Source organism: Perissodus microlepis, chromosome 3 (assembly GCF_051167445.1).
Source record: "Perissodus microlepis isolate ML-2025 ecotype Zambia chromosome 3, ASM5116744v1, whole genome shotgun sequence".
NCBI lineage: Eukaryota > Metazoa > Chordata > Actinopteri > Cichliformes > Cichlidae > Perissodus > Perissodus microlepis.
The window spans coordinates 41,178,848-41,204,139 of record NC_140463.1 but is presented as its reverse complement, the minus strand read 5'-3'; the positions used below and the strand labels follow the sequence as shown (position 1 = coordinate 41,204,139).

Below are 25,292 nucleotides of genomic sequence, written 5' to 3'. Positions count from 1 at the left end.
TGACTGGGAGGCTTTTAACAGATGACACACTCAGTTCAAATCAACATATAAGACTTTAAGAATGCACAAGCATCTACCTAAAATCTATTTATTTAATCTATCATCTTTGATATTTTTAGGTAAAATTGCAATGTATTTTTTTCATCTCCGTTAAATAAACAGGCAGCCTTAAAGTATGAAATATTCATATACAAAAACATATAAATTTGTCTGTTGTCTCAGTGGCTGATAGTGCCCCACAGGCCTCAGTGTGAGCTTGAAGCCATTACAATGTTTAAGTTGTTTAATGTGTAGGTGCTCACGATAAACAGATTTTGAATGAAAGCCGGGGAACTTCGGTAGCACAAAAACTGTCAAATCTTTGTGTACATATGGATCAGTCCCTCTTATTACCATGATTTCCCCTTAAGGTGTTTCCAAAGGCACCGTGTTAATGCCAGTCATACACAAAAATATAAACAGTATTCTATTTACTTGGTGACAACTTCGCTTTTAGCCTTTAATCAGAAAGCCTTAAGTTGGCTAGTTAAGTATCGGGCTAACGTTTAAAGCTTTTACTGGAGTGAAGTAACTCACATTACTGTTACTGCTAAGTAATGTTAGCTAATTTCACAGCCTTTCATACATCACCTCGCCATAACTAACTGCTATAATAGCGCTGCCATATTGTATCATACTCAGTGCATTTCAATCATCATAGCAAAACAATTATTTTAAAAGAAATTAGCATGTGTAACGTACACACACTGGAAAATTATGTACTAGGGCTTACGCAAAGTCCCCCCTGTGAAAAGGTGCAAATCCTTTTTGCAGACCTTTCAGGTGGATTTGTTCCTTGTGTTATCCATACTTTGTATTTGTTGTTTTTCAGCAAACACTTATTAAAACAGCAACCTCCAGGCATGTTAGTGCGCAAAGTCTACGCTGACTGTAGACGGTTACGTCTTTTCATTGGCCCGGAGTCTACGGTGAGCGTAGACACTGTAGACTCGGGCCAATAGGAGCGCCGACTCCCACTGTAGACGACCAATCGTCTGCTCGACGGAAGTTGCGTCACCAAAACAACAACACGCAGCGGAACAGCAAAAAAGCCGGCAAGTCCTCTGTTTTTATGGAAACTGGCATTTCTTCTATGTTTACGGTAAGTTACAGACTCTGGATTTAGCGGAAATTACACGATAGCGCATTTAAGCCTTTTTCTTTGTGGTAAATGTTAGCCGCGCGCTAGCCGACATCTAATGTATTACGCCCATTTCTAGTCTTTTCAGTGGCTACAACTGATGATGGCGACATTAGCAATTCATGTTGTAAATCCAGATGCCCATGCACCTCGTCAGCAGGCCTGGTGAGAAGTATGGTCTTCACCAAACCTGCACACAGCAGCTGCTCAGCCTTCACTCACGGACAGAGAGTATCCACGCGCCTTCAAGTCAACACGGTGCTTTCCGTGGCTCGTTACAAACGATCTGAGATATATGAAGTAGTAAGTGTATTTAATGTCATACTAGGCAGATTTACCGCACTGCCATTTACTACACATTTACCCGTGTTTGCCTATTGTCAGTACATCTCGCTCGTTGTAAACTTTCTTTAAGTATGTGTAACATTCACAATGATATTGTTGATGGTAACGTGTATGATTCCAGCTTACCTGATAGGCACTTTTGACTTTTTGTAGTTCAGTTCACTGATTGACTATCCTGCAGTGCTGTTTTCCTGTATTCCTGTTTCATCCACTTTAATAAAGTGTCCTGTGTTACAGTAACAGTGAGTTGTGGATTTACTTAACGAATGCTTAAGTTGGGCTTTAATCTGTCTTAGACATGTAGACACAACTATGTAGAAACGCATAACAGACCTGAACCAAAGAAGCAATGTGTACAAGCAGGCAAAGACAAGTTTTGGAAGTATTTGTACAACGCCTGCCTCCGCAACAACTTCAGTGTTTCCTGGAATTGATTAGGAAACACTAACAGAGCTATTATCTGTTATGTGAGTCAAATTTCCCCAGATAGTCTTGGTTGACACCGTGAAAGCCACGGTGTATGATCACGCCATTTTCATAATCAACTAGTCTATTTGTCACAGGACAAACATGATCTCTCATAGCAAGTTTGTAATGATTTTACAACTCTTACCTTTGACAAGTGAACCCTAACATGGCAGCAAAGTGCAACAATGTCTCTCTGTGTAGGGGTCAAGAGTTCACGGCATGCCTTTAATTTCTTGCCTGTCTGTAAATGACAGTGTCATGGCGTGAATAATCATTCAGATTTTACCAGTAGAAAAGTAAAACAATTACATTGTCAGGAGAACCTAAAAGACTTTGCACATAATAATCACAGAAGAAAAGAAATTAATTGATTTTCAATTGCTCTTAATTTCAGGGGACTTTCCAACCTGTTGGTTCAAAAGAGCCAAAAGAAAATCCTCATCGATGTTGGAGTAAAAACTAGATGCTTTTATTGGAATATACACTGATAATGCTTACTGTCCTAACATTGTAAACCAGTCAAAATACATAAATAACACATTGTGATCATGCTGAAGACCACAGACAGCAGTCCAGGCGTCAGGCGGGATAAAGGAGCTGAAAACATCACCTGATAAAGAAAAATCAGACAACAGACTGAATGAATAAAAGAAGGCTTCTTCATTGCACATTTTTCACCAATCACAAGCCTCTTCTCTCACTCTAGACTTTTGACCAATCACCGATCAGGATGAATTGCACTACTGTACTGTCCATCCGACTGTTCGGCAGACTGACATGCTGAGGAGCAAGGCAAAACTTTGCTTTTAGACTTTGGGACTCATTTTATTTCTCCATCTGAAGAAAACTATTCAAGCAGATACTTACTTGTGGTGAATGAAATACGGTTACAGTTTCAAGAGTTTTTAAGCACTACACGCGAAATCCAAACACTGCAAAGATTTCAAACACCTGTATGCATCCCGATTAATGCTGTATGTTTTCAGAAAGAGAGAGTGGAGCTGTAATTTTTTTCACACACGTTGTTAAGGGATAGCGCGTACGCAGTCCCCACTGCCATAAATTGTGCAGTTGAGATTCCCACATTTGAGGAATTCACAGAGGTCAGAATTGCCTGTGTGCAATGGCAAAGCCTCGCTCTGGATGAACCACCTTCGTGATCGTGGTATCACCCCTGCCAGGTAAGTATGAGTGGGAGATAGCCGGGCGGGGGTGGGTTTCAGCCACATACGAGTCAGCCTGACGGTATTACAGAAATAAGCAGCAACACAATGTTTAGTGGAACACGATAATAATTTAAAATCTAACCCGTTCACCAAATGATTAATGCTATTTTATTGACATGTAATAGTTAATTTGAAAGTTAAATAGGCTGAGATTTTCCCATAATGCTTTGCCGCAATGTATGGGTTCGACGTCGCAGCTTACTTCCGGTCAGCGAGCGTTTTATTTATTTTTTTTAAAGTTTTGCAAATCATTATACAATGACAATGACTAGGCAGTCATTTATGTAATATATTCTTCAAGCGTCCAAAATTATAAGACTAACGTGATAAGTGAGGCTTTCCTTCTTAACTGTGGTTTCATTCAGCCAAATTGACCTGGTGACTATTAACAGGTGTTTCCCCAGCTTTGCTCACAAAAGATGAATAAAACTGGCATAAAACGTTAAGAAAAAAAAAAGTACACTGTAAAACAAGTCCATATGGGACAAAACATGCGTCGACATTCGTCTATTTTACGAATAAACTGCTCCAGCAATGTCATGCTAGCGTGGCTGTAAAAGTACTGTGAGTTTTGGCGCCATCTAGTGGACCACCGAACACACCGACAAGCTAACCCTGACCAGGGGCGGGAGCATGTGCAGTAGGCCTGCTGCTATGAGCCCAGTGAACACACGGCTATTTTGCATAAACGCAAATATTGAATAAAAGTCATCTGACGTTTAAACAAGAGCTTGTTTGGTGAAGTTAAGCTATCAACTTGCACAGTTTTAGCTGCCATAAATGATCCCATACTCGCATACATTACAGTGTAAAGAAAACAGTATAAACGGCTACTCATTAGCAGAGGAGACCTACATTATCTGACACCTGGTGATGCACAAGCTTACCAGCCTGTTAACTTAATTAGTACCCTGAAAGAAAAGTTCAGTTACAGCAGGGGTTATTAATGATTTATTAATCATTGGCTTACCCATGGACTGGCAAGAGTCGCGACACCACCGAGTTTAAGGCCACAAAAGCGACATTTTCAACACTCATCTGAGGAAAGCTGAAGGTACCATTGAAGATGACGGCTGGGCTATTTTCATACAGGAAAACTTTCTCCATAAAATACACGACGTATTCCAGGATAAACAGACTGCTGAGTTAATAACATTTAGAGAACAATGTCTATCTCAATCTCACGTTTAAAAAAGTCATTAATTGTCTAATATTTGTCGTTAATGGCCCGTGGAGCCTGTAAAAAGAATGAAATGTCCTGTTTTGCAAGTATTTTTATGACAAGTCAGTTTGTGGCTTTATTTGTCCACGGCCAACGAGGTATCCCAGGTATTTCACTTCTTGTGCTCAGGCACAGATTTGGAGTCAAACCAGCCACAGTCACAGTGCTGCTCCACGTTTTGCTCTCTGATTGCTGGCTGCATGTTTAGCCAGGTGATTACCTGTTAAGCCTCTCTGACGGTGGGAGGTCGAGAGCAGATAGAGCAGAGTATACCGTGAAGCCATTCACAACACAAGAGGAACACCGCTAAAAGGAGGACACGATCTCTTATTGCTCATACTAACTGGACACAGAGGTAAGGTAAGCAATGTGCAGTAGAAAAAACAAGATCAAGTACTAACAGTGATAGAAAACACTGTTTCTTTAAGCATTCCTAAAACTGTTAATTTTCACATTTCCAAACACGCACTTATATATAATAACAATAATAATGGATTGCATTTATATAGCGCATATTCACTAATATGTTTAATTGAAGTACAGAGTGCACTTATTGTGGCATGTGTGTCTCTGTTTATCCACAGCATGTCCAAAGCAGGAGAGCGGACCCCTTCAACAACTTCCGCTGACTCAGCCTCAGCAGATGGGTAACTTGAGATTGTCTTTGTGTATCTTCCTCAAAGTAGAATAAATTTGTCTAATACTATGCACGATTTCCACAACTCTGATGTGTGGCCGTGGCAACTTCATTCATTACCTCAGGAAAAAATGTTAGAATTTCTCAAGCAATAAATATGCTTATTTGTAAGATGATTTTTATAGCAGAGGTATTGTTCTCTGGTGTCAAATGTGAGGAAGAATTGTGACTTTACATGTTTTAGAAAAGAAGGCGGCACTAAATCTCCCAAGGGACAGGAGTCCCCATCAGGCTCAGTCTCCGAAACGCCCAAGAAGTCTTTGAAGAAGTCCAAGAAAGTCTCTGAGAGTAAGAACAAAGTCTACATCTCCGTGCTCAACAGTATTTTTGGGGCGGTAAGTACTTTCACTCATTCAAATGTGCTGTACAGCTGTGACCTTTGACCTTTACATATTCAATCACAGTTTTAGCTCAATTTTATATCCCAGTATCAAGTTTTTCTTCACACACATTTGTTTAAAAAAAAATCCTTACCCATTTAAACGCCATGACAACAGTCACAGGTGTCACATGTTACAATGTCAGGAGCCAGGCGGAGGTGAGATGGCGTACTTACAGGTGTGCTCCTGATCTTTCTGGAGCTTTTTTCCACTAAGCCTGGTGTGTCTGACGTGTTAGTCGCCCGTTAGCACAAGCTTAGCGTCACAATTCATTAGGATGATCCAAAAGAAGAGCTCTGTCAGAACCAGACCTTTTGTTTTTTGATATGTTTATAAATGAAAATTACACACAAGTTAGCAATCTTTGATGTCATGAGCATCACACTCATTTACAAAAATGAAATGGTGTCAATTTTATTCTATTATGGAGTATTTGATATATTTTTTTCTGCTGTGACATGTCTGATTCGTGCGTGTGCAGGACAGAGAACTGGCTCAGGCTGAATTAGACGGTGAGTCTCACTTACACCTACATCAGCATTACATTTATTACACTGAGGTGTCGGGCCTCAGAGGTGATCGCCCCAAAATCCTGTTTTGTGTTGGCAGTGGTGAATTATTACAGAGTATAAAGGAACTGTTAATGTTTGTTTAGTGTTTTTTTTCTGTTTTTTTATTTCATTTACTTTTTGTTTCTTTCCATCTTCATAAATCTATTGAAAACAAAATGAGGCTAAACATTTGGAAAGCACGAATAAATGAAAAGGTTTTCCTCTTTCGTCTTAGCTGTATGTTCAAAAGTAGGGAGAAATGTTCCCAGACCACACCTTTTCATTACATACTGTAACTATTTTTCAACAGTTTTCCTTAAATTGTGTGAATTTGGGTGCTAAATGTTATCAGTAACTTTCATGTTCTCTTTGCAACCCTCACAGAGCTGCACGAGGCCTTTAAGGAGTTTGACTACGACCAAGATGGCTACTTGAACTACAAGGACGTGGCTGAGTGCATGAGGACTATGGGATACATGCCCACTGAAATGGAGCTGCTGGAAATAGTGCAACAGATAAAGATGAGAAGTGAGTCCACTGAGAACATGTTTAATGAAATCAATCAGTCGATTTCAAATCTTTATTAAACAGTCAAGTAAAAAAAACAACAACTCCATATTAGGCCATGTTTTGGCCTTTATTGGTTCACTTAAGAGCCCCTTTCTTCTTCACAGTGGGCGGGTTAATGGACTTTGATGACTTCATTGAACTGATGGGACCGAGGATGATGGGCGAGACGGCGGACATGCTGGGACTAAAGGAGCTCCAGTCGGCCTTCGTGCAGGTCTGTCAGCTAACGATGACTCACTTACCGCAGTTATCGGATTAGAGCGAATGGACAGAAATCCCAAATAAATGTGCGCACACAGTATCATCGGATACGCACGTCATTTCAAATACTATGTTTTTCAGTTTGATGTAGACGGAGATGGAATAATCAACCAGGAGGAGTTGAAGGAAGCGCTGAAGACCCTGCTGGGGGAGAAGCTGAAGAAAGGAGAACTAGAGGAGATCTTAAAGGAGCTGGATATTAATGAAGATGGGAGCATTGATTTTGAAGGTGAGAAGACATCAACATGTTTGGGCCATTAACTGATTCATTAGAAGTGTGTGTGTTTTTACACTTTTCAAACTTTTCATCCACATTCACCATTACACCAACAAACCCCTGCTCTTCTGTCAGATAGCCACACACTGACTCAGTTTTCTGTTTTCTCTTCTTTCTCCTTTTGCTCAGAGTTTGTGATGATGCTCTCTATTCGCTAATCGTTCGACAGACCGACCAATCATGGACAGACTGCTTTGCTCCACAGCTGTATTCACAGTTAGGCTCACTTGTGTTTGTAACCTAGCTACAGACTTTTACTACATAAAGTGTGGCTTAGCCTTGCAATAATGCTGCATATGATGAAGTCCTGCAGGACTCCCACATGTCATCAAATGCAGAATATGCCGAGTGTTATCATTTTGTAGATTCATGAACATTTTGTTGTGATATATCATGTAAATAAGACTGCAGTGTTTTGCTATTTTAATAAAGAAATCAAACTCACTCATGCCTGTCACTGAAACGTCATGACACATCACAACGAGCATCACGTCACAGCAGACTTCATTCCAAAAACATCTTTTTTATTGTTTCCAGGTCATTGTTAAACAAAATAGGAATGATAGTGATCATTATTATCCAGAGAATATAAGTTAAATATAAATAAGGTAATGTCAGGTCGGCTATCGTCAGAATTAGAATTGCACATTCAAATTATCAGAAAGAAAAGTTTCACATTTCAGAATCAAATCCCACATCAGGCCGACATTTAGCCAATCATAAGCCCAATTTATCCTCCATTTAAAACTCTATAAATATATCACTACATTAAACTTAATCTGCGTATTAATATCGTAATTATTGTTCTTACTATAACGTCAAACTAAACCGTAGCTCAGGGAATCTGTAACATGCAGCACGAGTAATCTGCTGAGATTTATGTCTCAATGCCAGGCAAGAAACGGAAACATGAGCCAGAAAAATCAAATTCCCGAAAAAGCACAGAGATGGACGAGGCGCTGACGTCACAGGAGTTATAATCAGGAGTTTGTCATGCATTTTCTCTCGTATGTTAGACTTTTGAGATTCTAAAAATGCACATTTATCTTGCTTAGAGCTGGTCACAATGTAGCTTTGATGCATTATTTATCCTTCATTTTTTAATAAAACTGTAAATCCCAAACCTACACCGAAGTTTTACACATCCACACTGTAAAACTCGTCTTCAAACCACAATAAATTCTGTGTTGTATTTCACCAACAGGTTCAGCAGACAAATAAAAAATGCTCATCATTAATTTGATACTTTCCACTGAATACCAGTTACTTATATTTTGCACATGAAGTAATTTCAAAATAAAAGCTCCTGCTCTCTACGACCTCCCATCCATTTCTCCTACGTTCACTGGAATGTTTGCTCCACTTTTTGTACACTTTGTGACAATGAGAAGCACCATCCCAAAAGCAGATTTAGTAAACAGGTGCATATACTGTACGTCTTCCTTGCGCGAGAGAACTTGCTCGGTTCACTTTGTGTGGTGCTCGCATTGGCAGGATTGAGGGTGTTCTGGCTTTCCCAGGATGACACACACTAAAACCGGTCATGGTGCTTTAGGATGCTTTGGATTAAAGCCCATACCGAATATTTTGAATGCATGCTGTACCATTCTGACTGCTTTGCGAGGTTATACTGATTTAATTAACAGTTTATTTTTGTACTGTAGATCTGTTTGTATCAATTATGTACTTAGCCATCATGAATGGGCATGCTGTCCATTGGTCACACTGCAGTAACTCAAATCACATCACATCACAGTATCCTTCTGTGTGCAGCCTTTAACACTACAGCAGCTACGGTGCCTTCATTTCTTCATGTCGTCTTCGTTCCTCTACATGCTGCCAAACATCTCAGTGTCCCTTCTTACTTCTCAAACTCTGTTCATCTCTTTAGGAAACCCCTTTCTTCCTTTCTTTAATCCAACTAGATGGTAGGTATATAGATAAAGACAGATAAGCTTCTTCTATTTTTTCTATCCACGACACACTGCGCCTTCTTTGATCAACAGGATCTGACTAGTAAGACTTCTCAGTGGTCCTCTATTGTTTACAGCTCGTTGGTCAGCTCATCTGCAAACTCAGCCATGATGTCATGCACCCAGGTGTCCTTTTCTTCCTGGGAAGTGTCAACTAGGAAGACAGTCAGCTTCCTCTCCCATGGGTTAGTGGCTTCCTGTACTGCCTCCAGCTGGGCCACCATAGGCTTCTTCTCCACGTGGTGCCGGAAAACAATGGAGGCCTCCTCGGACCACTGCCTTTGCTTCACTCCTGCAGGTCAAAACAAATGAGAACCAGGCATAAATAAATAGGTATAAATAATAATTCATAAATCAAACGCAAGTCTTGCAGATTGATGTAATTGTATAGCCCAGTTGACTGAGTGTCATGTGACGTGTACTCACCAGCCAGCTGAGCCGTGATTCCCTGAAACGGCAGCTGCCTGAACTCTTTGATCAGAGGTCTGAGCTGTGTGCAGCTGACCAGCTCGTGCTTACCATAGTCCAACTCATAAACAGACACCAAGCCGCTGTTCAGAACTCCCTTCACCAGCACACGATGCCAGCTGAAGAATTGATGGAGAGAAAGCACACGCACTTACAATTCAAGTTCTTAACAGCATACGTTGTGAGATTTGTAGTTGTAAACTCACCTGTTTTCCACTTTAGCAGCATAAATCTGATTCTTCTCTACGTTTAGTGGTTTCTCCTCTGTTTTATTGTAGTAGAGAATCATCTCTCCCATCAGCACTACCAGTCTGTACATGTCTCCCCATGGCTGTAGCACAAAGTGGCCGGGGTGGCACGCCAAAGATACGTATACATCTATGTTGTTTCCTGAAAAAGCAGAGTCCAAGGTGAAATAAGAACATTGAGGATTAGAGCATTCAAATGCAGTATATACTGTGTGGTGGGTGTTTAAAAAAAAAGACAAATAACAACAGTGTTTTCTTTAGACAATATACTCTTCCTTGGTACCTATAGTGGGCAGCTCTAATGGTGGTGGCAGCTGGAAAGAGGATGTGGGAGATGATGGTGTTTCTGTCGGGCTGCTGGGGATGGTGGTGGTGTTTCCACCGCCTCCACTGCCTTTGGGTCCCGACAGAGCCCTCCTGAGGTGAGGCTTGACTGGGACATTAGCTGATGTTGGGCTGCCATTGGTGGAGTTACTGGCACTGGAGGTCTTGGTGGATGAAGTAGGTGTGGAAATCCTGGCAGAGCTGAGAAAGTCATAAAACTAGAAATTCAGTTTAAATGAATTACAACTGAGAAAGGAGAAAAAATAGACATTAGCTGGAGGGCACAGAGTGAACAGGTGAAAAACTATCATCGAGAACCTGTGGCTGGTCAGGAAGACGTCTGGTTGCTGCTTTAACAGCTCAGACTGGGCCATCTGACGGTTGAGGCTGCGGTTCGGGTCATGGAAGTTCTTGTCTGTGAATAAGTGGACGTGAATGCAGCGCTTCTTTTCATCCACTTTGGCAACCTTGGTGAGTGTGGAAGGACACAAAGAAGAAAAACACAGAGAAAAAAAACACAGAAAACTAATTTAACACATTTACGGCTGCGTTTAGTTTCTTCATAGTAGAATATTTTAGAATAGAATATATTAGAATACTTTTCACTGTTGTTTTGAGTTTCTAAATCAATCTAAATATATTGCTATATGTAAAAAAAAGGATAGTGTGAATGTTTGTAAGTCTATTTTTTATCATCATCTCCACCTCTTCAGCTCAAAAGGCCAAAAAATACATTTATAAAGGGGACAAAGCCATTTACCTTCATGCTACAGTCAGTGGTGTTCAACACTTTGTCTCGAAGCCACTGCACAGCATCTGGAGTCCAGGATCCAACACTGACAGCCAGGTCTGCTAGACAGCACTTCACAGCCTGAACACAGGTTGCATGCATCAGCTTATCTAACAATATGCCCACATTTCTACAGATACCGTCTAAATCCTAACTGTATAAATGACATATATGATCTTATTACTTATTTCTCTGGTCGGGTGTTCACTGTCTGCACATTAAAGACATAGACCCTGACCTGTGGTGGGATAGCCATAAGGTCACGGAGGAATGGGGGAGGAATCTCCCTCAGCTCAAACACCTCGACAGAAGCCTGCACACCCACATCAATGAACAGGATGTCCAACACTCTGCTGCCATGAAGGTTGGTGATCTAAAGAGACAAGAAAGCGTCACGTTTTTAAACTGCCTCGGAGAAAAGTTATAGATAAACAGATAACTATACTTGGTGTTGATTGCAACACAAGGATTAACTGAGGTAGTGACTGCTTATCAAAGGTTAACAAATGGTCCTCTATTGTGCAACAGTCATTTTGTTCCTTCCTTGAACTTGTTTAATAATTCACATTGTTTATTGCAGGAAACAGTTACCTCGACACGGGACCATTTTCCTTTGTAGCGAGCCAAACATCTTTTCCCACAAAAAGGTCGGGAGACCAGGAACTCTGATGTTACCTGGAATAAAATTAATGGAATTAAAATCTTTAATAAAAAAACAAAAAAACCCATAATTGTTACATTTGACTACAGTGTTACAATGTGACTTTGATCTAAAATGTTTCCTCATGTTTAATGTTTCATTCTGTGTATTTTTGACCTAAACTCATCTGATCCAATAAATCTTCTGTCTTAACACAACACGCTGGCAGCTCTGCTCTGTTTACCCAAACGCTGACGTAAAAATGACGCTACACGCTTTAAAGGCCGCTGAACTACAAAAGCATCCGCTGCACTGTGCTGCTAACAGACTAAGTGGCTTGGCCATGTCTTAACTCCAGATTAGCAACCTAATCTTAATCTGTCCACAACACTGCCTGAGAGAAAACACATGGCATTGTTACATTCACAAAAGTCTTTTTAAGATGACGTTGATGAGCTCCGATCTACTAATTCAAAGAGAATTAGAAGAAGAGATAAAAGGTTGGATTATTTTCCAGTTTGTACACAGGACGCATGTATGTATGACCCAATGTGATCCAGTTATTTAATGGCAATACATGCATTTTTATATAAACTCTAAGAAATGATAAAATGTAAAGCCACAGAAAGAGAAGTGTGAGCTAGAAAATGAAAATCTCATTTGGAACAAGTCTCATTCAAGTCCTCAGAGCCTGAAATTAGCATGAAGTTTTCTGAAGGTAATCTACTCAAACATAGCCATGAAATCTTGGAGGTGTCCTGGAAACAGATCTGCAGAAAACCGACTAATTCTGTTTCACCTGGGCCTACTGCTGGACAAAAGCGACTACGACTACACAATGTTCGGTTGAGTTGTTTTGTCAACTGCTGTTTGCAGAGTAACGTTCAAGTGTAGCCATTTAACAGTGCATGAGTTGACCACAAGGAGACACACTATACTGAAAATAGTAACATAAACAGCTACAGTGTGTAATAGATACTATTATATAATATACTTGAAATAAATGTAATTTAAATTAAATAATATTTTTGCATTTTCTAAAACACGCTGTCTGTTCTTCTGCATATGCTCAGCTGTAATATTTGCATATCAATTAAAAATGACAAGATATTAGTCATGTTAGCTGTTTTAGCTTTTCTCTTACACTATGATAAGTAGATAGAACATATCAAGGCTACAAGATTATAATCAATCTGCATAGTGATAAAAGTATCACAGTTCCAAAAAAGCTCTGAGACAGCACACGAAGCAGGTATTTACCTGTGAGTGGAAGTACGTCTCTATTTTCTCCAGCGTCTCATTCATTTTGGTAAGACCTCTGGAGGGAGGCTGACAGTAGATAGTCCCATCTGAACAAACGCTACTGATGGCCACATTCATATAAGCGCTGTTCACCTGAGGAGAGCCATAAAAACAATTTTGCTGTGTTACAAAACCACATGCATACCCACATGTATTCACGCACAATCACTTCGGTACCTGTAACGGACTCGCTAGCGACTTGTCGTGCAGAGCTTTCATGCAGGCAGCGTTGATGTTTATGTCATCATCCTGCGACGTGTCGTACAGGACAACCAGAGGGGTCTGCCCTCTCTCTAGGATCTCAGCCAAGAGAATCTTTCCACTCGCCATCGTCTCAAACTTCTTCAGCACCACCGGGTCCTGACAGAATGGCTCAAGGCCTAGTCACACACAAAGATTCAAAAAATATATATTCTCAGGTACTAGAAACCTTTGGAGAAGCTCTTTTCCATAGAACGATCAGATCTGTTCAGGATACCTTAATTTACCTCTAAATGTCCCTGCTCACAACTCTGACTGGGCCCTGCAGCACTGAACATTTCTGACTGGTCGACTGTTTATTGGCTGCTTTACCGACATCTACTTACACAACTCGAACAGTTATGTGCAAAATGACGTATAAAGATTTTTGGACTAATCTCCACAGCTTTTCGCTGTGTGGAGGCAACTTTACTTAAAATCCCGGGAATAAAATCTCAGTCTTTTGTGCATACGAACCAACTAAGAAAGGAAAAGGAAAGTTTGACAGGAGTGGCAACAAATTTCTTTAAGTAATGTTCAGTTTTCTTCCAAATTACTTGTGTTTTTATGATTAAATGATGAGTACACCCACCTGCCAGTTTACACTTGGCTGCCTGGAAAGGCAGTTTAAAGAACTTCTCATGCAGTTCAAACACTTTGTTTTTGCTGATCACCTCTGAGAAGCCATGATCCACATAATACACCTATAGAGCCAAAAAAGGAAAGATCAGAGGGAGAACTTATACTTCCTCAAATTAATCCTTCAGATCATTTCCTGTGTTTGACCCCTCACCTTGACCTTGTCAGTCATGACCTCACAGACTTGTGCCCTCAGAATCTCCTCCTCTTCCTCCGCCCTGACTGCAACAAGCTGACCCGAGGATAGGGATGATACAGGTGTTGGGCTGCTTTGGTCCAAACCATAAAACTCTCTCATTTCATCTTCCATGGACTCCTGAGCCTGGGAGTAACCCTCACCGATGTACCTGCAGCGGAGGAGAGACAGTCAGGGATTTATGCTCTCCGCCTTGTTACGACGCAATCGCACAACTTCTGTCTTACCTGAGTAAAACCCCGTTCGTGTTGGTTGCCTCCACCACCAGCACAGAGGGGTACTCCTCTTTGGGGATCTGTAGTGGAGGCACTGCCTGGTTACTGAGCCTCCTCCCCAGCTCCTTTCTCACCCTCAGCTCCTCCTCACTGGCTGAAGAGTTCCTCCTGTTGCAGTTCTCGTCCTCTCCTCCTCCACCTCCAGTACTGCTTCGCCTGTACAGGATGGCCCTCTTGGGGTTGTCAGGCATCGGGTAGTCGATGGTGCAGATGTCAGAGAGGAGATCGAGGTTGACCAGAACATGTCCTGGCAGTTTGGTCTTAAAGACACATAAGATATAATAATATTATCAGGTTCACCCGGCATGTACATAAAAGTATACTGAAGTATTACTGACTTTGTAGGTGTCCTGGAAGAGCTTGGGTAGCGCATGGGCCCACAGGCCACTGGAGTACTTCACTAACAGTTCCTCCAGCTTCTGCTTCAGGTCAGGGCTGAGGGTTGCAGGGGACGAGGGAGGGCTGGGTGAAGAGGAGGATGAAGGTGGAGACTGAGAAGACCGAGAGCCAGAGCGAGTCGGACGAGTGCTGGGGGGTCTCTGCTGGACAGAGGATTGGAAAGGTTTGTCTGCGGGCACGTTTGTGGTTGTAGCAGAGTTTGGGTGGGTGAGGATGGGCGAAGAGGAGGAGGAAGTGTTTGTCTGTTCCTTGGCAGGGTAGAGAAGCCGCTCTGATGGGTTGCTGCTGCAGGTTTTCTCTACCTGGAAGAACAAACGGAGCAGCCCTATTACAAAAGCATTTTGCATTGCACTACAGTGATGTTTTAGAATTATCTTTCTCTTTGCTTGGAAACAGAAACCCTTATTAAGCTACCAAAGCACGAATAATAAATACAGCATCACAGCGACACATACTATGCAAATGTGCGTCCAGATCTCCAGGTCTTTAATGGCCTCTGTGGGCAGGTCTTGTTTGTAAAGCTCTCTGTACATCTGAGGCAGTTTGGACACCCAGAAGCCATTACTGTACTTCGCCAAGATCTCTCTGATGTGACCTTGGACCAGTTGGGGGTTGTAGGGCTTTGCTTTCCCAGAACCAAAGCTCTCATTTAAGTTTGAGGGTGCTGGAAGATAAATAGAGAAAAACAGACAAGAAGGAAAAAAAGATCAGACACATGTATAAAGCCCACTACTGCTTCTATAGTAATCATTTCCTTGGACCTAAACTATTAGATTGAATGACGTGACTTCACCTCTAAAAGTGAAACAGAAGCAAAAGAGAAAACAAAATAGGAGAGTGAAAAAAGTCCCATTACTTCTATTTTTGTGTGCTGACTCGAAGGAAATCCAAAATAAAGGAAAGAACGATATATAAAAAAATCACTAATAATCAGAAACGAATTATCTTCTGCCGATTTGGAGGACAGGACGATACACAACACGTATTTTTAGTGTGCTGAAAAGGAGCCTGTCCTACTTACGAGCGGTCTGCTGGGAGTTTCTGGAAAGGTGAGCGTGCACCTCTTTCTGAAACCGTGATGGTAGGGTCATCCTCCTGAGCACAAGAGAACAAACAAGAAGGATAATTAGCTTTTTGGAAGTTCTACAAGGCAAAGAAAAAGAAAATACTGATGACAGGCTGTCTACCTGTTTCTTCCTTCTTTGATTAGAACGTCTGACTCTTGGGGCATCCTTTAAAAAAACATTACATTTGATTTGGAGCTGGAAGGTCTTCTATCTTATTTGAGGCAAAGCACAATCAGAGCTTCAAAATAACTCAGGTAACATTTCAAAGTCCAAACAGATAGCTTGCAAAAGTTCAAAAGCAAATTTTGATCTGTTCTCAGAATGATGACCTGTTAATCCTGAGATACTGCACAGCAGGAACTGCGTTGCACTAGTTTCCCAATGCAGTGATCTGCTGAGTACCTCTATCTGTGCACTGAGTAGAATATCCATCTCTTTATTCTGCTGAAATCTTCACTGATCTTCCATCAATTTCGTCTGCCCCTCATCTTTATCATGTCTGAGGGTCAACTCAAATCACACAGCTCTGTTTAAACATTTCTCCAATCAGTCAGAACTCTTGCCTCACTCAGGTACATGTTAATGTAATCGTGCAGTCAATAAACAGAGCAACAGCACCATTCGCTTCAGAGCCCCAAATGTCTTACCTACACATAAAATCTGTATATTACAAAACACAATAACAGGAAATGTGCACTACACTGACCTCTTTCTTTATTTTTTGAGGCCTGTGGAGGTGGTGAAAACACACTGAAGGAATAAACAATTAAAAGTAAATTCAGGCTTTTTATTGAAGCGTCCTGAATAACTACAGATGTTATTTTTATGTAGCAACATTAATGTGGAGGTCTCCATCAATCACAACGCCCAGTGTTTTTTTATTGGCCGGGTAATAAAATGACTGAAAGCAGTACAACAGGTTCAGTCGTGCAGTGTGCAGATATAAAGGTGTCCAAGTGTTTGCCTGCCTCAGTACGCTGGCAAGAATGAAGAAGAGTAGTTTTTAATTTGAGACAAATATAGTCGTTTTCTAAAGTTATGAGCTTTTATTGTACCTTTTATTGTAATCTAATGAACCATCTTCAACTTAAGTAATGTTTTCCTTACTTCACTGGTTTTTCATCAAATGACATATAAATGATGTTTAAATGTAATTCAGTGTTGTACTGCGCCTGTCTTTTTACTGAATTTACAGCTTGCACATCCAGGCAGCCCATAGTGCTACTGCACACACTACACACACACACACACACACAAATAAATGATGATGACTCTGGCTTGCACAGTGGAACATCTAGAGGGATACAGAGAGATGTGCTGATTCACTCTGTGCCGGTTTAGAAGAGTTAATCTACCACAGAATAGAACAGGGATTAAAACGGGCTCATGCTCCCCCTGCACTGGGCTCGTGTCCCCTGCCAATACACCAGGCGTCCCACCCTGTTGCCCCATTGTGCTACAGAGGGCCAGCAGCACCTTCAGTGATACAGATAGAGAACTGATGTCAGTTGTTTTCACAGGACGGTGAACTAAATAGTGGGTGGATGGAAGTGGGAGAAACAGTCATTGAGCAGAAGTGATATTTGATTCATTGTTGATGAAATATGATGTAGCAAATGTTAGCAGCAGCACGAGTACAAATGGAACAATGTTAGATACATTTATAAAAAAGAAGGAAGAACAAAGATAGAAAGAATGAAGGGAGACAGAATACAGAGAGAGAACCAGAATAATGTAGAGAGCGTATCATCAGCCCAGTGCTGAATAAGCAGCAGCAGCAGCAGCAGGGAGATGGTTATCATCCAGAAACCAAGCAGAGTTCAACCAGACATCCATTCACGAGCAGACTCGTGAATGGATGTCTGCTCGTTTTGATTCAGCTCAGCTCACACAGGTGGAGAGAAGGCAGAAAGAGAGGGTAGCAATGAATTTTTACGTTGCCTATAACTTTATAAAAGCAAATAAAGACGACAACAAAATGAGCTCCTTTATATCTTCCATGACTGAAATATTTTAAAACAACTTTTCTGGCATGAGATCTGAATTTTCTGAGCACAGCTGCCTGTGGCTCATTACTCTACATGGGTTTCCAAAGGACTGTGGAAGTCTGGTTGATGACTGACACATGTAAGTGTACAAAAAAATCCCCACAAATATGTGGAGGTGGGGTTGAAGGATGTGAGCTTAATTAGATCTTTTCATAGTGAAACCCTAAAGAATTTTTCACTCTATTGTCCAGTTCCAAAGACTGGATTTTACTATTGAGGGCATTTTATATCATCTAATCAAATAAATAAACTTAACTGCCAATCTGATCTGAAAAGTGAAACACCGCTCTTCTCAACCTTCCCTCTGGATCTACTCACTCTCATCCAAATCCAAATTGCTTTACTCACTTGTCTGGAGGTTGGTTTCCTTTCCTGTTGGATGTGTTCTGACTGGACATCTTGTTCGGATGCCCCCCAGTCTTGCCCTCTGATGGGCCATCCCTTAAGTCTCTTGCCTGTCTGAAGTCTCCATGTCCAGCCCCACGGCCAGGGCCTCCTCCTCTACCCCCACCTCGGCCACGGTGGTTCGGTTGCCTCAGAGAGTTTTGAGGTTTGGCTGTGGAGAGAGAGAAAGCAAACAAGAAAAAAAATAAAGTTATGGACTTGAAGTGAATACAAGTGCAAGAACACAAACACATACAGACACACATACAACCTAACTAAGCTAAACCTGATTCTAGGACATGGACAGTGTGCCTGAAATCCTTGCAGTTGTTGCGTTCTACTGTAAAAAGTCCACGTGGTCACAAAAAACAGGCATTTATGTCACCCAGCCTGAAAGAACCCAAGCAGACTCGCTGACACGGAAAGTATAATCAAGGCTTTCAGCTTCTCTGTTTAAATGATCATACAGCTTGTGTAATAAATGGGCGGGCAAAGTGAAGCTTGTTCAGATTAAGATGGAAATATAGATAACACATGTCTCTGCTATGAGGGTTGGCTTAAGATTAGTACAAAAATCAAGAAGACAGTAATGAAATTGCTGCTGTAGTATTCAAACTTCATATTTATGTTTTTGTATTTAAAAAAAGCAAAAAAGATCAAACAGAGATTTTTTAGCTTCAGGCCTGCAGAGCTGATGTACTTTTAAAATCTAAAAGGAGCAAGTCCTGGTGTTTCCACTTGCTTCCAGTCTTTATGTTCAGTTAAGATAACCGACACATGGCTGTAGTGAACCAGTTATTGAACAGATGGCTCGTTTAGCTTGAAGCGATAACGGAAAACAAAGTTTATTCCTTTCAACTGGCACAGCTAAGGTGAAACACAAGTTCAACTGTATGGCGTATATGTTTAGTTTAAGACTGGAGGTACATGTAACAAAAAACGTCAGGATTAGTCTGATGTGAGTATAAATCCAGTAATTGTAATCCATTACAGTCCCTGTTTATCCAGCAGAAAGATGGAAAGTCAGAGTTACACCATTCACATTTGTCCTGACATCACATTTCTGCGCGATGACCTCACCAGTATACCTCCTGTGCATAACCCTTAGTCATTTACACTCCAACACTCTGTCCTTTTCATTTCTTCCGCACACTCACTCATCTTTTATCTCCACTCTTTCTTCTCAATCTCTTTGCTTCTCTGTGAGATCCAGAACTTTCTCCTGCTTTCTTATTCACTCTGTTCTCACTGAATCTCCACAATTTCTATTGAGAGAAAAGAGCTCCTTCATCAGCCACTGACTTCAAAAGTCATCAGCAGGCAATTCCCGCATCTAAATCTATTCTGTGGACATCCTATTGGCCACTGGCACTCAGTCAATTAATAAATCAGCCAGTTAATAAATCACTGAACTATACACACAAACACACACACACACACACATTAGAGAAACCCAGCAGGCATAAGCATAAATCCACATGCAGATACAGTCAAGGACAAACACCCACAAACATACACACCAATACTAAGAGCAGACGCTGCATCACCTCACCGGCATGGACACACAGTCCCTGGTCTGTCTCTGCCTGAATAATAATAACCCAAGCGGGGAGGAGAGAAGGAGAGGGTGCATGTGCGTGGGGAAGAGAGAGCTTGATTTGTGAATCAGCGTCTCCTCGCTTGCAGCTGACTCTCAGCTGCTACAGACCGTGTTAGCCTCAGATTTCAACATCCTCCTCTCCCTCCCTCTCTCTCTCCTTTTTTGACTCCTTCCTTCCTTGTCTCCTTACCATTTCACCATCCCTCCATCTTTCTTCTCCTCCAACCGTCTCACTGCCACTCTTTCTCTCTCCTCTACTCCTTTGTCTCCCTCTCTCTCTCTTTCTCCTCCCTGCACTACCACCTCCCACTTCCTCCTCTGGCTCTCAGAATATCCTGCAGCATCACAGTCTAGCAGAGGTGTGTGCACTGTAAATGTTTTAGTGCAAGTGTGTGTGTGTGTGTGTGTGTGTGTGAATGCAAAACGATAAATAAAAGTTTAGAAATGTTTGCGGACACGCAGTAAGGATGTATACGGGCTGAGATCTCGGTGCACCTGATGCTCACGTGCAGCCCTGAATACCGTGGAGCTGCTTGTCTGAGTGTGTGAGATATCCTTAGTACCTAAAGGATGAGCAGGTCTCCACAGAGGGGCAGTTAAACAGGGCAGCTGTTCATCTACAAACTGTGAGGCTGCAGCACATAAAGCATTTGCATTTTGCATTGTCACAGCACTGAGATAGACACTGAACACCACTTCTGTTTCTATGCTGCTGCAGCAGCACTGCTGCACTGTAGCGCTAGAGGAGTCTGGAAAAGCTCCTTTTTGTTGTGTGAAAATGTGAAAGTTTGGGTACTACAAAACTGCTCCGTCATCGTCATCGGGCTTTTACACAGCAGATGGCTCCACTAAATGGCTCACTTACCAAATCGAGCTCTCAGTTTATCTCTGAAAAGTGTTTTTTCTTTGATTTTGAGGAAAACTGCAACATTAGGGTAGATATTCTACAACAATACAACAACGTCCAATCTTTAGGTTGTTTATGCTAACACATGTTCAGTTTTGTGATGTAATTTACGCCGTCTTCAATCGCTTTTTCTAGCCGAGCTCCACATATTCGTGCTCCTGCAATGACTGCAAAACAATAAATACTTGGAGTTTTACTCTGAACTGAACCTGATGGAGAGTCAGAGGGAGGGGAAAATGCCAGTGCATATGAGGATACATCTTGTTTAACTTTTTACAGTGAGCAGAATAAAAACACGTCTCCCTGTCCTTTCTCAGCAGTGCGCACACAGAGAACAACATTCATGCTTCTTTCTTCCCTTTACTTCCCGTCAGTGAGCACGATTACAAGTCTGCCCAAACGCAGACTTGTTAAGTGTGTTCCATTAATGTCTGAATATAAGTATGTTAGAGTTATAGTTAAATTAACATGTGCAACATTTCCAGTCTCGTGCTCTCTTCTTCAGACACTTTCAATCGAACGCAGCAATATAAACAGTATAACATCTAAGAGTTAAATTCCTCTTAGTGCCATTTGGCGAGCTGTGCCGATTAACTTTGAAATGTAATATGAACTATAAACTTTTTGAATTACTGACAACAGCAGACTTTGAGAGTTAATAAATATGTAAAAATGTTTTCACTCTGTGATGTGTTTTACAACATTAACTATGAATGATGGTCAGGTTCGAGTTGACCTTTTCAGGCAGCAGTGTGGCTGCTCTTCTCTATCAGCATAGTGCATAGCTCTGGTTTAGTTTCACACACTGCCGAAAAACCCAGAGCGTCAGGCACATTTACGCATGTGTCACAGTAACAGTATCTTGATTGCCCTAAATCAGCCTTACTGATAATTACCAAAATACTTTTTAATGCTTCATTAATGGTTCATCTGCAAGTATACAGAAGCTCTTCAATCAAAATATTGTTAATGCTAAAAAATAATTTTTGTAGTTATCCATGTATGTTCAAATTTGCTAATTAACAAAAAAGCTAAAAAAAAAAAACCCAACAACACAAAAACAGTGAAATACATTTTTTTTTCTAAAGTTATCGCAGTTATTTACCTGCACGCCTTAACTGAAGAATTAGTTTTAGTGGTTGAATGCTATGATTGATTAACTTCTGACTTCTCAGAAAAGTCCAGTCTGCCAGTTCAAATATGGGTATACAAACAGAAATTCAGTAACTTTTACTTTAAAACGAGTTTTTTAAAACATTTTTGTGTTTTCTTGTTTTTATCACAGGTGGTTTATCAAATCTGTTGAGCACTGCAGAGTTTATTTCTGTATGAAATGTATACATTTATCTCTGAATAAAGCCTGCGCTCCATCTGAGTCTCAATCCTCAGGACCCACAAAAAGTCCAAAGCAATTTCTAACATATCAGTTCACCTGTATATCATTCACATATTTATTCTTCTGCAGCCTGCTGACTGTGAGCACACCCCTGACTCTTCTGATGTAGATACGTATGAAGATGGCAACTGACTGCAAGAGGATGCCTCGCCGCTTTCTGTGAAGTGCGCATTTCAGAGGGTAAAGAGATCGTGAGTTGACTGCACATGGTCCAAATAATTTGGGTCGTGCTGCGGTCTCCAGTTACTGTTTTCTATGTTGGCCCAGGGAGGTCAAATGCATCGGAACTTAAACATAACACCAGCAAAATAGAAAAACATTGCAGAACTTTGAATGAAAATATTTGCCAGTTTGTCTAAAATGGTCATGCTTAAACAAAGATGTACTTGAAAGCTAATAATCTATTAACAAATCTATGCTTCTGTTTCTTTATCAAAGAGTCATACGGTTGAAGGAAGAAAAACAGTAACCTTTGGATTTAAGGATTGTTTGAACCTTCTTTATCAGCAGCAGTCAAAGTATTTGTGGAAGCTGGAGCTCAGACCTGCTCATCGAATGTCCACTCATTCTTCCAAAAAGAAGTTTCTGATTAGCTTTCCTGTTACCACATCTGATGTTACTCGTTCTCTGACTTCATCCCACAATGCACCTGGAGGCCCACCTCTAGGCAGAGTATAAGCAGCGCCTAATCCTCTCCTTTTACTAACAAATGAGCTAATTAACTGATCAACACACATTCATTATGAATATGCTGACGTGGACATCCCTGTGCGGGTCCCAAATTTTTTATTTTTTTTATTTTTTACCATTGAGGACAAGCGGGGCAGCTGGTTTGACCCTCATCTGGGTGTTGACAAGGTGAGGTCGACCCGTCTTCTTGGATGTGCGCTGACGAGCCACCACCTTGGCTAGATGACCTGTCTCCTTGGCCCCTGAGGCAAAACAAACCACCTGGAAATAGAGAATGCAACAAGCATGCAGTCGTGCTCTAGTGTAATGTAAACATGGTTAAACCCTGCAGGCGTAATGCACATCACACAATGTAACAATCTACCGATGACGTGTTTAAAGAAAGAAAGAAAGCAGAAAAATATATATCATCCATCGCCGCTTATGTGAAGCACATCGGCACACACCTCTCCCGAGCGGCTGCGCTCCATGCGGACTAAAGATGGCATGCTGGCTAGAAGAGCATCCAGGTTGCTGTGTCCCATCTGCTTATGTGGTATGTGCTCCCCAGTCAGCTCCTTATACTCTGACTGCAGGTGTGACAATGACACTCCACCTTTGTTGGACTGCAGGATGCCCCGCAGCATTTTTTTTGCCACCTCTGCATCAGCCATCTGAAGAAAAAAACACAAAAACAAACCCAAAACGCAACTTTTTAAACACTTCAGTTCTGAAATCTTTTACTCTGATAATGACACAAACCCATACCAATGTCCACACAGGCTGGGTTTACGCTGTAGGTCAATGAAGGACTGGTTAGGCAAGTTTTCATGACGTGTTGATCAGATTTCAAGAAACAAACAGTGTATTCAGATCAATCTAAATCTCTGTTGCAGACTAAAACTGCAACTGAATTCTGAAGTCATAGTATCAGTAGAGTATTTGCTTTTTCTTTTAGGCATAAAAACATCCATGACCAAAGCAAGAAAATGTATATAAAAACCTGCTTTTGAAAAATACAGTAAATAAACAGCGATCTGTTTGGCAAAGAGCTCCTCTTGTTTGTGTTTTTATTTTGAAAAAGGCTGTTACATTCCATCTCTCTGCACAAAAATGCTTTCGGTTTCCAAACTAAAGCGCCCTGCAGCGGAATTGAAACATACAGAGCTGCTCCCTTTCGAACTTTAGGCAAAAGTAAAACGAAAACTTTAGATTTCAACAAGCATTTGGTATCAAATCTCGCTTCTGACCGACATGGAGACACACCCTGAAAGCAGGATTAGGGGTCTCACCGGACACACTGGAGTGTAAACAAGTGGAAATCCTCAACTTGCCCCTTAAAAAAATTACAACGACTAAAATTTAGGAATACGCGATACACTCGGAAAGCGTCAACTTTGCACTTTGGGAAACACACGATATCTGATCTTCTTTCGAAATTGGTCCCCGAAAAATCAATTATTCAAATTAAAGTATTTCTAAATATATTTATCCGTTCAGGTAGTACCGTGATGAAGAAGGTGGTGGAACTGGAGCAGGATGAAGTTAAAGTATCAGACTATTTCAGAATGAGATGGCTTTAGGCCACTTGTTGATATGGCCACTCTGAGCAGCGCAGACAGCAGACGGGAGAGGGATGAATGACGTAACGTGTCACACTTCAACTCCACACCCTCCATCGGGACAAAACTATTTGCTTTAACTTTTTCTGCCTTTATGAGTTTCATGAGCAAAAACTGTGCTTAAGTGGCTCGGAAAAAATACAATCACACCAACAGAGCATACCGGACCCGGTATATAGCCCGCTTATGGGACCATACTGCGCGCAAAATCGAGTTAAATCCTCCTACCAAAGCCGGGACAGCGGCTACGTCGAGTTAGTTAAAAAGCGACGTCAAAATACCGGAACTACATAAATTCTGCCTTCATAATAAAACAATCGCGATACACCGGTTACCTTTCCCAAGGCAAATGACTAACAATAGCTTTAATTTCGAAAGTAGCTGCCGGAAAGAAGGTTTGCAAGCACGATTGAAAACTTTTCAACCATCAAATCCGGGAGTAGCCACCCCAAAAAAACAAAAAAAAAAACACCACCGGCCAAGCTTTATCAGGAGTTAAACTTTTTAAGCCCCATGAAAGTTATTCTAAAAGCTACCAGAACAGTCTACCTTGCTCCGCACGGACGAGGTGGTGAAGTCGGGACCTGGTCCAGTCGCTGTGGCGCTGTCACCGCCACGGGGGTTGGCTTAGTTCCCGGTGTGTGCCGGCCGGCAGGCACAGCCTCTCCTCCGCCACCTGATTGGTCGGCTGCGCATAGGCCTCTGGATAATTACACGTCAATACGCGTCCAGGGACCCGATACATCCACACCAAAACGGTTGCGTGTGTGTGTGTGTGCGTAATAACGCATGAAGGGCCTTCGTGTTACTGTAACACAGATATGTGTAATAAGTGATCAACCCAAAATAAAAATAATAACAAGAACATAACAACAGAAGAGAGTTGTCTCCCCCGGCCAATTTCATGTATCCTTTCTTTTAATATTAA

At 41.4% G+C, this 25,292-nt stretch overlaps 2 protein-coding genes and 1 non-coding gene across 11 annotated transcripts; 1 reads left to right on the top strand and 2 right to left on the bottom strand.

The window, feature by feature from the left end:
• Window positions 1-1,056: 1,056 nt before the first annotated feature.
• LOC146391522 (calcium-binding protein 2-like) lies at window positions 1,057-7,621 on the top strand. 3 transcript variants are annotated; one of them, XM_084924491.1, is made up of 10 exons: window positions 1,057-1,141; window positions 1,260-1,483; window positions 2,388-4,801; window positions 5,026-5,088; window positions 5,323-5,473; window positions 6,000-6,030; window positions 6,454-6,597; window positions 6,744-6,853; window positions 6,982-7,129; window positions 7,307-7,621. In XM_084924491.1, the coding sequence occupies exons 4-10, from the start codon at window positions 5,027-5,029 to the stop codon at window positions 7,333-7,335; spliced, it is 675 nt and encodes a 224-aa protein (XP_084780617.1). In that variant the 5' UTR covers window positions 1,057-1,141; window positions 1,260-1,483; window positions 2,388-4,801; window position 5,026; the 3' UTR covers window positions 7,336-7,621. The 3 variants fall into 3 exon arrangements, with proteins under 3 accessions (XP_084780617.1, XP_084780616.1, XP_084780615.1); XM_084924490.1 differs by having other exon boundaries at window positions 2,388-4,796; window positions 6,982-7,621; XM_084924489.1 differs by having other exon boundaries at window positions 6,982-7,621.
• Window positions 3,021-3,182, bottom strand: LOC146391523 (U1 spliceosomal RNA). Its single transcript, XR_014799957.1, has one exon. It is a non-coding gene; the product is annotated as a U1 spliceosomal RNA (small nuclear RNA).
• Window positions 7,622-7,680: 59 nt separating the features above from the next.
• On the bottom strand, window positions 7,681-25,018 carry tdrd7b (tudor domain containing 7 b). 7 transcript variants are annotated; one of them, XM_084924480.1, is made up of 21 exons: window positions 24,914-25,018; window positions 23,210-23,416; window positions 22,880-23,024; window positions 18,135-18,342; window positions 15,859-15,903; window positions 15,693-15,766; window positions 15,127-15,335; window positions 14,611-14,973; window positions 14,225-14,532; window positions 13,956-14,148; window positions 13,755-13,866; window positions 13,100-13,302; window positions 12,881-13,015; window positions 11,572-11,655; window positions 11,219-11,353; window positions 10,951-11,061; window positions 10,509-10,657; window positions 10,150-10,391; window positions 9,825-10,008; window positions 9,577-9,737; window positions 7,681-9,442 (listed from the first exon to the last, which is right to left on the bottom strand). In XM_084924480.1, exons 2-21 carry the CDS (start codon window positions 23,414-23,416, stop codon window positions 9,222-9,224), a joined length of 3,489 nt encoding a protein of 1,162 aa, XP_084780606.1. In that variant the 5' UTR covers window positions 24,914-25,018; the 3' UTR covers window positions 7,681-9,221. The 7 variants fall into 7 exon arrangements, with proteins under 7 accessions (XP_084780606.1, XP_084780607.1, XP_084780608.1 ...); XM_084924481.1 differs by lacking the exon at window positions 24,914-25,018 and adding an exon at window positions 24,250-24,359; XM_084924482.1 differs by lacking the exon at window positions 15,859-15,903.
• Window positions 25,019-25,292: the final 274 nt, after the last annotated feature.